This window comes from Vombatus ursinus, unplaced genomic scaffold (genome assembly GCF_900497805.2).
Source record: "Vombatus ursinus unplaced genomic scaffold, bare-nosed wombat genome assembly UNPS02014973.1, whole genome shotgun sequence".
NCBI lineage: Eukaryota > Metazoa > Chordata > Mammalia > Diprotodontia > Vombatidae > Vombatus > Vombatus ursinus.
The window spans coordinates 12900922-12913822 of NW_020954751.1; the positions used below are offsets into that span (position 1 = coordinate 12900922).

The following is a 12901-nucleotide window of genomic DNA, read 5'->3' on the forward strand; positions in this document are numbered from 1 at the left end:
AGCTTTGATCCATTAATCATTCATCTTCCTTAACTAGACTCAATATTTCAGTATTAACATTTTAAGGAATCCATGTTATAAATGGGAATACTCAAAATCACTGAATTCAAAGCTAGAAGAAAACTCAGAGCCCATCTAGTCCAAATTATTATCGAAAAAAAGAGAAGACATCCTACAACACATCAGAAAAGTGGTCAGGAGACCTCTGTCCGAAATCTCCAACAAGAAGGAAGCCATTTCCTAAGAAGGCGGCCTATTCCACTTTGAGGCCAACTCTAATTCTTAGAAGTTTTTCTTTATTTCAAATCTAAGTTTGTTACTATGAAACTTAAGCCCATTGTTCCTATTTCTATAGTTTCTTCAACTGAACCTTTTTGGAGACAGGAGGAAGAGTTGAGAGGAGCAGAGAAGAAGTATAGAGTCGGGCTAGAAATGAGTGACAGGTTTGGAAAGGAGGACAGAAAAAGAGACTGACAGATGAACTTAAGAACTTTATAAGAACTACAATTCTTATAAAAAGAACAAAATAAATTAGTTTAGTTATTGACAATTAAACACCAATACACTATACTAACTATATCAGCAGTACCAAAGCAAGTACTAAAATCCCCAAACGTTTCATGAAAAAGATCTCGTTATATGGAGAGATGAGGCCCACATGAGGTAACTATGAAATTTATGGATAGGTGAAACTGCTTTACATAGGATATTTTATAATTTGTGCTTTAATCTGAATCTCCAAGATAGAGTTATAATAGTTACATATACATATCTTAACATTTAATGAAAATATTTTTTGGTATAAAGGATGTCTCTCTGGGAGAGGGGAGAAGGGTAGACAGGAAAAAAAAATTAAGATAATATTAAAAAAGATATCAATAAAAATCTATTTTTTAAATGTTTAAGAAAGGATCAGTAAGTTAAGATTTATTTTAAAATGGAATCAGAATTACCCTCCACCTAAAAATAGTTATCAAGAAAAAGCAAAATAGCATAGGGTGGCTTTGAAATCTTAACTGTACAATATCTTTATATTTACTAATCAAGGTAGTTGTCCTTTAATAGAAGTTTAAGTTTTATTAATAATGCAAAATAAGATAAAATACAAAATGTTTGGGGAAAGTACTTCCTTACTACCTGCAAAAAGAAGGTAGTTACTCATTTTGGTAAACAATACTTTATGGAAGAACAGGAAAGAGAGATAAGGAAAGGGGAAAAAAGAATTAGAATCGCCATTATCATATCTTACTCATTTCAATTGTCATTTATTGAGCATCTATTATGTGTTAAAACAGAATTAGATGCTAAAGGAAAAAAAAATCCTGCCTTCAAACTTGAAGGGAAGGGAAGGGAAGGGTGTGAAGACAACTTGTATACCATTAAGTACATACAAAATACAGAAAAGAGTATATACAAAGTAAACTGGGAAGGGGGGAGCAGAGAGCACTAGCTCCTGGGGTGGGGGGAGGGAATCAAAAAAAGCCTTTGATAGAAAGGAATCTCTCTCCTGGTTCTCCTGCTACCTGTCCCACTGAAGGGGGGGTTTTGGGGTGCTCTTAGATGCACAGAGGCACCCCAAGATCGTAGAAAAAAGCCCAAATCACGGCGCGGATCTGCCTGAATGAATTCAACTCAGATCTTCTTGCAGCCAGAGAAAGTTTATTAAAGATAAGCACATAGGCCAGACTCCAAAGGAACCCCAAACATCAGTGATCTAAATGGGGTTCAAGGTGGTCAGGTGATGCTCACAAGAAAGAGCAGCATGAGGCAGTCTAGAAAACTCAGAGTATGAGTGGGGGCTGGGCCTAGGGTGGTCAGGTCAGGTGACGCCCATCAGGGCGGGCATGAGGGGTCTCAGCTTCTAAGCTTGAGAACAGCTCAGCATCAGAATGGGGGAAAGGTGAGCCTTAAGTACAGACTGAGGGAGGAGCCATCCAGTTTGGAGTGACGGGAGGAGGGGTCCAAGGAGTGGCCAAGCAGTTTGGGGTGAGGGGAGGAGGGGTCTAGGGAGATCTGGATGGGGGTGGCCAGCAAGCTGCGGCAAAAGGAACACTGGCGCCTAGCTAGGATTAAGGGTGGGAATGGCCAGGAAGGCAAAACAATGGGAAAGCCAGTTGATGGGGGAGGTGGACCCTTTGGAAAAGGGTCCAGGTGAGAATTTCCATTTGGAATGTCTGAGTGATTTGAACAGACAATGAGAATAGATAATGAAGGGAGCTGGAAGGGGAAGTTTGCTTTCAAAGGGCAGTTTCTAAAACTTTAAGGGTTTCCTGGGACTGGTAAACAAAACTGAAACCAGGTTCCTTTCGTCAAAGAGATAAGTGAGTCTACAAGCAATCTAAAAGTTTTAAGATTTTTCTGGGAATTGTGGGTAAACCTCTTCACCACTGCTCCTTCTCAATTTCCTTTGCTGGGTCATCATCCAAACAACATTATCTCACTATAGTTGTCCCCCTATCCCCAGGTTCCATCTTGAACCCTCTTCTCTTCTCCCTCTATGCTACTTTACTTGGTGATCTCATCATCTCCCATGAATTTAATTACCATCTCTATGCTGACGATTCTCAAATCTACCCCTCTTGCCCCAAACTTTCTACTGACCTCCAATCTCCTATCTCCAACGCCTTTCAGAAATCTCAAACTTCATGTCCAATAGACATCTTAAATTCAACATGTCCAACTGAACTCCTTATCATTCCCCCCTAAACCCTCTCTACTTCTAAATGTTCCTATTACTTGTCAGGAGTACCACAATCCTCCCAGACTCTCAGCTTACAATGTAGAGGACATCCTCAACTCCTCACTATTTCTCACCCAGCCCCAATCCAATCTGTTGCCAAGGCCTGTTGAAATCACCTTTGCTACATTTCTCTCCTCTGACGCTGGTGCAGGCCTTCATCACCTCATACTTGGACTATAATACCACATAGCCTACCAGTGTGTATACCTGCCACAAGTCTCTCCCCACTCCAACCCATCCTTCATTCAGCTACCAAAGTAATTTTCCTAAAGTGCAGGTCCAGCCACATCATCCTCCTAATAAACTCCAGTGGCTCCTAAATACAAAATCCTCTTTTTGGCATTAAGAGTTCTCCATAACCTTAACCTAGTCCCTCCTACCTTTCCAGTCTTCTTACACTTTACTTCCCAACACATACTCTTTAATCCAGTGACATTGGTTTCCTTTCTATTCCACAAACAAGGTATTCCATCTCTTGGCTCCAGGCACTTTTTTCTGGCTGTCTTCCAATGCCTACCATGCTCTCCCTCATCCTGGCTTCCTTCAAATCCTAACTAAAATCCCACTTTCTTTTTTTAATAGTATTTTATTTTTCCCCAGATACATGTCAAGAAAATTTTTAGCACTCATTTTTATAAGACTCTAAGTTTCAAATTTTTCTCTCTCCCCTCTCCTCTTCTGAAAATGGTAGGCAAGTTTGATGTAGTTTACACATGTGCTATCATGTAAAAATATTTCCATATTAGTCACAGCTATGAAAGAAGAAACAGATCAAAAGAAAAAAAACCCACAAGAATGTATAAAGTAAGTGAAAAAAATATGCTTTAATCTGCACTGAGTCCATCAGTTCTTTATCTGGATACAAATAGCATTTTCCTTCGAGGAGTCCTTTGTACTTGTCTTGGATAATTTTATTGCTGAGAAGTGAGGGTCATTCATAGTTGATCATCACACAATGCTGTTGATAAAATCCCACCTTTTTACAGGAACTTTCCTACCCCCCTTTTAATTCCAGTGCCTCCTCACTTAACTATTTCCCATTTATCCTGTATATGGCTGGTTTGCACATATTTGTTTGCTTGTTGTCTCTCCCTTTAGAATGTGAGCTCCTGGAGGGCAGGGACTGTCTTTTGCCTCCCTTTGTGTCCCTGGTGCTTAGCACAGTGCCTTGGCACATCATAGGCACTTAATAAATGCTTATTTGTTGACAAACTGAAATAACACCTAAACTATTCCTTTAAGAAAAATAGAAATTCTACTAGGCAAAGGTGAGGAAGGAGAACATTCCAGGCAAAGGGGACTGCCTATGCAAAAGCACAGAACTGTGAAACGGAATGTCTACGTTTCAAAGTATTGCACTCCATTAACCCTTTTATTTAGTCTAGTAATAAATGGATTTCATAAGTCATAAGAAGTGCTTTAATATCCCTTGGAAAAACAGCCATTCAATAATTCAGTAATAGTTGCTGTTATAGCAATATTCAATATTTAACTCAAAATTTTAACCTTTCTAAATTCGTTATCAAACTTGAAATAAGCATCTTTCCCAAGGCAACTATGAGCCTAATGTCGAGATTTAAATCCCAGTTCCCACCTTCCTAAAACCAACTCTTCAATATTTTCCATACAATAATATACTTTGACTCATAAGCTTGTTGTGCTGGGAGGCTTTCCTTAATGCTCTGAGCTCACTCCAACACTCTCTTTACTAGTGCTTGGGGGAAGCAATACCCATCAAAGAACAGTCTACCTATCATTACAGTTCATATTCTCAAGTCCTATGATTCCTAACTCGTTAAAAGATGGATCTATTAACCAAAAGAGCAAATAAATACTTTTCCTAGGGAACTGAAAAACTCTCTACCACCAAAGCAGTTTTTTTTTCCCTTCCAAAGGATAGTTATTATACTTGAAATATTTTAAACTCAAGTTTTATCAATAAAATGCTCCACAGTATTGTGATATTTCTTAACAAGGATTACAGACCTTGTCCATCAGTACAATCAGTACATATCCCATAAGTACATACATATGATATACATAGTATATATTTAATTCACTAAAATTCCTTCTACTACTAAATAAAACCATCAAAATCTAAAAGATACACATTCAACATTTATAGAACTATTACCATATCTCAGCTGTCCCTGGGAAGGTGGTGGGGCCTCCAATTTTTCTATGGGGGAAAAAGCATATGATGCAATTAGTTACTTTTTCATACATTTCTGATTTCAATGTTGTATGAAACATTTTCTTTTTAATAACAGGAATTTACAAAAGATGAAAAAATCTGAATTTACTTTTATGCTACATTTCACTTAACCAGCTACATATATTATTTAAAGACAATTATTATTACCAGAATGACAATGATAATTTCACAGGGCTAGTAAATAAGAATAATCCCAGATCTACCCTGTTCTATGACCTTTGGTTAATTATTGAGGTCACCTACAATATGAAGAAGCCGTGTTGATCAATTAGTGTCAGATACACCACAAACTATTCACAATTATATTAGATCTGAAGATATTAATGATTTATAAAATATATGTCTACATTAAAAGCTATCCTGCAATTTTTCATACATTTCTAAAAAAAGAACCTTTCATTTATGAAAAAAGAACACAGATCTTTGAGGTAACCTTAAAAACAGCCATGGAATATATTTAAAATAATTTATAACAGCAGTAACATTCCTAGATCTGTGCCCTATGCCTTGGTTTTTTTCTTTTATTTTTTTACCTTGATGAAACCAAAAGAATCGTTTATGGACAATAAGGAACAAAATAGCTTTGTTCAAAGAGCTGAAAAAGTTACAAGTGCTAATTAACATTTCTAGTAACAGCACAAATATGCTAGTTTACAAAAACATATTTGAAAATTATAAAAAAATTCCTTTTGATAAAAGCTGGAATGTTTAAAATATTATCATCAAATATAAAAACTACATGATTACTCTATACCAGCAAAGCAGCAACCTGTCTACTCTGAAAGAAGTAATGATCTCACCAGCTATAAGTTCAAAACAGTTATACAATGATAGATAAAAACCATATTATCCATCTACCAACAAGAAAAAGAATGATCTTAGAACAAACATGAAAGAACTGTGTTAAATTCATGATCTTCTTTTAAAGATTCAACTCTGTTTTAAAGTAGATCTATTACAATGTAATAAAAAACATCATAAACAGAAAAGATACTAGTTGGGCTAAGATCTTTCTAATATAGTCACTTAGTTTCAGATAAGGCCAGATTTTAAAGAATTCAAGTAAAAATTAAATAGGATAGATATTATATATTACATATTACAAGGCACAATAAAGAAGCAATATAACATTTATGGCTTCATACTTCGCTAAGAATAAGAATATCACTACGCATAAGAAGGTACAAAGAGATTCACCAATAGTCAACTTGCTACCAAATTAGTTGGAAACCAAACTAGAAATATAATTTTTAATGTTAGAAATACACTGGACATCACAGAATTTGGAATTAAACAAGATTTTATTCCCTACAAGTTCTCTTTTACCAGTACACCACAACCTACTTTCAAGACATGCAAATACTTCTTCTGATATGTTTTTCAAAATATAATTTACCCCTGTAGTCCATATAGCTTTCTGGTAAAATAAACATGCAAAATAAGGGGTTACATACCAGCACTATCTGTTAGTTGCATTACTCTCATCATCACCACAGTTCTGACACTGTGAGGAGAGGTCCTTGTCAGTTGACTGGAACTTCTTGGAATACCTAAAATTCAATAAGCACGACCTTCCCAGTGGAATAAGAATTATATGGCGCCCCTGGCTTCCATCTCTTCAAACTGCCTGAATATTGAACAAACACATTAATGTGTTCTACACTGTGTGAAAAGAAGGTGTAAGGGACAGGTTTATGAATAAATGTGTAGTAGTAAAGAGACGTCACTCCAATAATTATTTTTCTTCTTTCCCACTACACATAAAGATCTGAGAAACAAAGGCAATAGGAAAATCAAAGATGGGGTGGGGGTGGGGGAATAAATACTGCAAGGAAGATAAAGCAAAGGTGAAATGGCATACAGGTGAAACAAAGCCATGATTTAGAATAGATTCTGTCTCTTGTCTAAAGTACTTGCTGAGAAATAGTAAGCAAGCAGAATGATGAGTTCTAATTAAGTGGAAGAAATTTAGTTAGAATAAATTCAAAGATATTTCAAGGATTTGTGATTTCATCAGTGTGGGTCCTACCTCCAATTGCAAAACTGCTACAACTTAGTAGAGCGTCTTTGAGACCAAAGAATTCAACACCCTGCAGTCAATCTGGTGCAAAGCCTTTACAAACTGTGTGGACCTGTCACTGACATGTTCCAGAAGTCTTTTTGTTTGATACAGTCCACAGAGTTAGTGGTCTATAGGCACAGCCTTCAAGAACTAAGCTTATCTACAGGCCCAACAAGGCATTTAAAGTAAGCTATTAGAGTTGAATCCATAAGTATAACTTTTTAAAAATAACAATTTACATTGTTAAGTTTTGAAGATTTGAATACTATACATAAACTATCCTGTGTATGCTGAATGTTTTGTTTGTTTTAACAAATAAGAGAAAAAAAAACCTTCAGAATATTTTACTTAATTCCTAGTTGATAACCAACCCTAACTGATTTTATCTTCCATTTCAAAAACTGGAAAACATACAACCCACAACAGAAATAAGTGTTACTTAGAGATTAAACAAGTACTAGAATTCTATACTATGGCCTAAAGACAGACCAGTCACAGATGTAATCTATGCTGAAATGGATCCAAGAAAAACTAAAGTGATTTTTGTACACAGGAGTAAAGAAGATAATAAACAAATACTAACTTTAGAGGGGCTCAGTTCTAAAATATATTATACACTGAGAGTTTTAGGATCTAGTACTTCTTTATTTTTCCTGTCTTTGATCTTTTTATACTACTAACACTATACTTAAACAATTTCTCCTTGGTACTTCTACTATAAAGGGGGTGTGGGGCAATAAGGAACTAAGTTATATGTGAATAGGGATCCTAGTCCACCTCTCTCTGGAAGAACATTCATTAACTCTCATCTCTGTTTTCTAAAGAGCAGATTTATCTATAGTAATCAGTGGCAGAACTTCAACAAAAAGAGAAGTGGGGGGGGGAGAGGGAGAGAGAGAGAGAGAAATGGGGAATATGATATGTAAGTGACTAAAAGGTAATGACTTCTTTTCTTTCAAGTTTCTTCAAGAGCCTTTACTCTCAGGAAAAAAGACTCAAGCAATTGCATGATAATATTATTTAAGTCTTCCTATTCAATTCAATTTACAAAGCACTGGTAGAGTGCCTACTATAGGGGAGGTATGGTGCTACACACTAAAGATAAAAAGATGAAAACAAAACAGCCCCAGCCCTCAAGAAGCTTACATTCACCTGCAGGAGAGGTAAGGTTAGGGGAGGGGCAGGAGAAGGAGGACACAGGAAAGAAATGAAGCATACTGAGGCAGGGAGGAAGGGGAAAAGTCCAAAGAAGGTGAGAGAAAGACAAAGATAAGGTGAGAAGCTGCCAGGCCAGGTTAGCGGAACAAATATTTATGATCGATTCTCTATCCCAACTTCCTTCAAAGGCATGTCGCTTCAATTTAAGCTCCCGCATGCCCTAGAGAAACAAAGTATTTTCTGCTTTAATAAGCCTTTTTGCTGGCAGCTCAGTAGCTGTTTCAAAGCAGAAAAGTAACTGTGTTAGAAGAAAGAAGAGGAAGGGGAAGAGGGGGAGAAAAGACTTAATGAAAAACATATTTCTTAATTTTCTTCTCCAAATAAGGAGGTGCAGAGAAAAATATGCAGGTAATTCAGTAACAGTGTCACACTAGAACTATATTATATTCAAAATGAAACTTTTGGGGGCCAGATTTGTGGTTTCATTAGTGTAGAGAACACCAAGTGTGGAAACTCCCTCTATTGATGCAGATGGTGTGAAATTAACATTAGAAATCAGAGAACAGATAATCTATTTAAAAGACACACTTCATTAAATAATGCTTTGTATTCAATACAGAGGATTAGTGAGGTATAGAGAAAGAACACTAGATTTGGAATCACAGAATCTTGGCTCTGCTGTTTACTACCAACTGTGTGACTTTGGCCAAATCACTTGGGCTTCAGTTTTATTAGCTGTAAAATAAAGGCTTTGGACTAAATGAACTCTAAATTCCTCTTCAACCTTTGGGACTGAAGGGAACTTCAGGGGTCAGCTGGCCGGAAGTCTCTTCCTATTCTGCAATGTCTTCAGCAACATCCCTGACATATATTCAGACAACCTGTGCTTAGGCCACTAGATGGAACCCTGACTGGAGTGCTGGACTTGGAATCAGGAAAATCCAAATTAAAATCTTACCTCACTTAATGTGTGATCCTGGGCAAATCACTAACCTCTTTCAGCCTTAGTTTCCTCTTCTACAAAATTGTAATAATAATAGCACCTACCTCCCAAGGTTGTTATGTGGAGAAAATGGGATTTAAAACACTTTGCAAACCTTAAAGAGCTATATAAATACTAGCTAGTAGTAGTAGTAATAGTAGTAGTAGTAGTAGTAGTAGTAGTAGTAGTAACCAAGAATACGGAAATTTGATTGCTAGTTCTACAATTTCATCAGCTAAGAGGCTTCCTTAAGAGTGACTTTACTTGTCAGAGTCTCAATCACCTTCTCTCTAAAACAGGACTATTACTATTACTTACCATCTCACCAGGCTATTGATAGCCAAAGTACTTCGTAACTGGATAGCAACATGTAAAATACAAGCAATTAATCCAACAATGGGAAGTTCATTCCTTTGTGAAGCAGAGATTGCCAGACAGCCAGATAGGTAAACTCTTTTTATCAAATCAAAACCTGTCTTTTTAACTTCTCCCCATTTGTCCTAGCTTTACCCTTTGGAGATACATAAAATAATTTAATTACCTTTTCTATATTTGAACTCTTTAAATATGAGCATATATTAGCTTTTTAAAGAAAGAGTGGAAAGAGCAAAGGACTTGGAGACAAAAGACTTAGGTTCTACCACTCACTAGCTAAGTAACCTCAAGTCACTAAGCCTCTCTGAAGTTTACCCTGGGCTTCTAAAACTTCCCCATCCTGATCCTCCAACCCACTTAATAGTTCCTTTACAGTCATCTTCCTTCCACGCAAGACTGAGTATGCCTCATCTAATTTTGTTCTTTTCAGTTCAATCACTTCTATACATTTCTATATCACTTCTAAATCAATAGTTTAAAGTAGCAATGTAGCTACATTTGAAAAGTAGTTATGAAGCAAATAGAACCATACAAGGAAGAAAAAAGATGTCTTTTAAATCTATGTATCCACTTTCATTCTCCCTCCGCACTTCAGTCCTACATTTCCATCTGCCTACTAGATATTTCCACTTGTGTACTCCTATAGCAACTCTGCATTCTGCATTCATCTTCTTTTCTAAACCTGCCCCTCTTACAATGGCCCTAAGGTCACTTTGGCATCATTACTGACTTTTCCTTCACTCTCACCCCCATATCCTACTGATGCTAAATCCTACTAATTCTCCAGAATCACTATATATCCATTCCCTTCTCTCTACTCATGCTGCCACCACCCCATTCTGGCCTTCATTATTACTGTTTCGACTACTACACCAGCTTCCTATTTCCTGTCTTCAACCTCTCCCCATATCGAGATCATTTTTCACATCCTAGCCAAAATAATCTTCCTAAAAGACAGTCTAGTCTGTTCAAAAGCCTTTGTCAGCACAACAGGAAATGGCTCTAATAGGCAAACTCTTTATCCTGGCATTTAAAGACTTCAACAATCAACAGAATGAGGGGATTGGACTAGATGTGCCAACCTAACTTTCCAACTTTGCTTCACATTATTCTTCTTTTTGTATTTCATAGTCTTTCCAGATTGAAGTAGGTGGTGTTTCCAAAACTCACATCATCCACTTCATACATTCCATCATGGCCCCCATGCCAAAAAAGTACTCCTTCCTCATTTTTGCCTTTCAGATTATCTCTTAAAGGCTCAATTTATCTTAAAGGCTCAGCTAGTCTTAAAGGCTCAGCTTAAAAGGGATTGTCTTGAATAGGAAATCTATCCTGATCCCACAGGTGAATATGTTCTCCTCCTTAAATTTCAAACATTTTGTCAAGATCTCTTCCTTTGCCTCCATCATATACTATATGGTATCATGCTTATTTCATATACCAAACAATCTCCTTCCAATACCCCAAAGTAGGATGTAAGCAAACTGAGGGCAGCAAACAAATTTTATTTTTACATCCCCAGGACCTTGTGTGTTATCTTGTGGATAGCAGGTACTTCATAAAAGATTAGTTGAACTGAATTTCCTCATCTGGAGAGAAAAAAATCAATGAGAAGTTTGAGAAACAAAATAAACATAGCAGAGAAGCAAGAAGTGGCAGTGCTAGGGAACTTCAATTATCTGGAGAATGTTTTTCTCTCTACCTAGGCAGCAAGGTGGCACAGTAGAGTGCTAGGACTCAAGTCCAGAAGAACTGAGTTAAAATCTGGCCTGAGACACTTACCAGCTATGTGACCCTGAGCAAGTCACTTAAACTCTGTCTGCATCAGTTTCCTCATCTGTAAAATGAAGATAATAAAGAGAAACTACCTCCCCAGGTTCTTGTGAGGATCAAATGAGATATTTGTAAAGTGAGTAGACAGTACCTGGCACATGGTAAATGCTTTAAAATGCTTGTTCACCTTCCTTTTCCCTCCCTAAAAGCAGATGGGCTAAGGAATTCTGAACTTCACTTAATTATAACTTCATCCTTAAAAAGGCAGAGGAAGAAACAAGGAACTGCTATTCTGGATATGATCCTGATCAACAAAGAGGAACTGACTGATGATGTAGAAATTATAGGAATCTTGGAGGTAAATTACTACTCACTACTGAGCTCATAATGAAGAAAATCTATGCAAAATCTGACATATTAGAAATCAAATTTCAAAAAGATCCACTTAAAGGATAGGTAGGATCCAAAGGACTGATATATTAGAGTGAATGGCTATCCAACAGAGTTACTCAAGAATAAAATCCTATATAAGAAAAAATTATTTCAATGAGGAGGAAAAGAAATCTGTGTGACTTCACTGGAAACTTATTAACCAACTCAACTTTTAAAAAGACATGTATAGTGGGGGCAGCTAAGTGGCGCAGTGGATCAAGCACCAGCCCTGAAATCAGGAGGACCTGAGTTCAAATCCGACCTCAGATCAAACACTTGACACTTACTAGCTGTGTGACCCTAGGCAAGTCACTTAACCCCAACTGCCTAAAAATAAAAAAATTTTTAAAAATTAAAAATAAAAAAAGACATGTATTGAACACAGAAGCAAGGGCAAGGAATTGAAGTCAAATATACAAGAATAGCACAGTCATGTAAGAAATCCCAAGAGTCCTAAAACCCAGGATAATCCAAGGTTGGGAACAAATGCCTAAATCATGAAAGAGGATGATTTGGTTTTGTTTGTTTGTTTGTTTGTTTTAGGCACATTATGGTCAAGAGGAAGACCAAAGTCATAGGTCCAGTGCTCAGAGTAGATGGGATGACAAGGGTAGGAGAGTGAAAAGGTTGAACTCATAAGGTCTTATATTGTTCCTGAGTTGTTTTTTTGTTTTCCTGCTGAGGAAATATTTGGAATGGGATGGGGAAAGGGGTAGAGAGGGAAGAGAATGTTTAAAAGGGAATAAAAAACAAAGATAAATAAACACCACCTTCAATAAGTTCAAGTTGCCAAGGCCAGATACACTATATCCTGGGGAACTAAAATAATCTGTAGATGTGATTGCTGAGCTTCCATGTACGATTCTTCAAATACTCTGGGGAAGAGTAAAAATGCTTCAGTAGTGGAAAAAGAAACATGTTACAATTTTGCCATTTTGTCAAGCTCATTTCCTGGTATAACAATGAGTATAGCTACAGCAACTGTATTTATACTGAACCTCATGATCTACATGGCCTCCAAGAAGTCAAGCGGAAAGCCATGGATCTTCATCCCCAGTCAAAAAAAAGGAGTTCCACAAATGGGAAGCCCACATCCCTAACATATGTTCCTATAATGGAGATCCTATGTCCCATTCACATCTTCGCCCCAAAGCACCCCTATAG

At 36.9% G+C, this 12901-nt stretch overlaps 1 protein-coding gene across 3 annotated transcripts in view; it reads right to left on the reverse strand.

The window, feature by feature from the left end:
- The window catches only part of LOC114030625 (transmembrane protein 65-like), a 49094-nt gene that overhangs the window by 16153 nt on the left and 20040 nt on the right, over window positions 1–12901 (reverse strand). Inside the window, exons 2-3 of one of the 3 annotated variants that reach the window (XM_027845478.1) lie at window positions 6410–6505; window positions 4875–4919 (exon numbers count right to left, since the gene is read on the reverse strand). The exons of 1 other annotated variant lie outside the window; for it this stretch is intronic. In XM_027845478.1, coding sequence (XP_027701279.1) covers window positions 4875–4919; window positions 6410–6505 — 141 coding nt within the window. The remainder of the gene's footprint in view (window positions 1–4874; window positions 4920–6409; window positions 6506–12901) is intronic. One more of the 3 variants, XM_027845479.1, reaches the window with a different exon arrangement.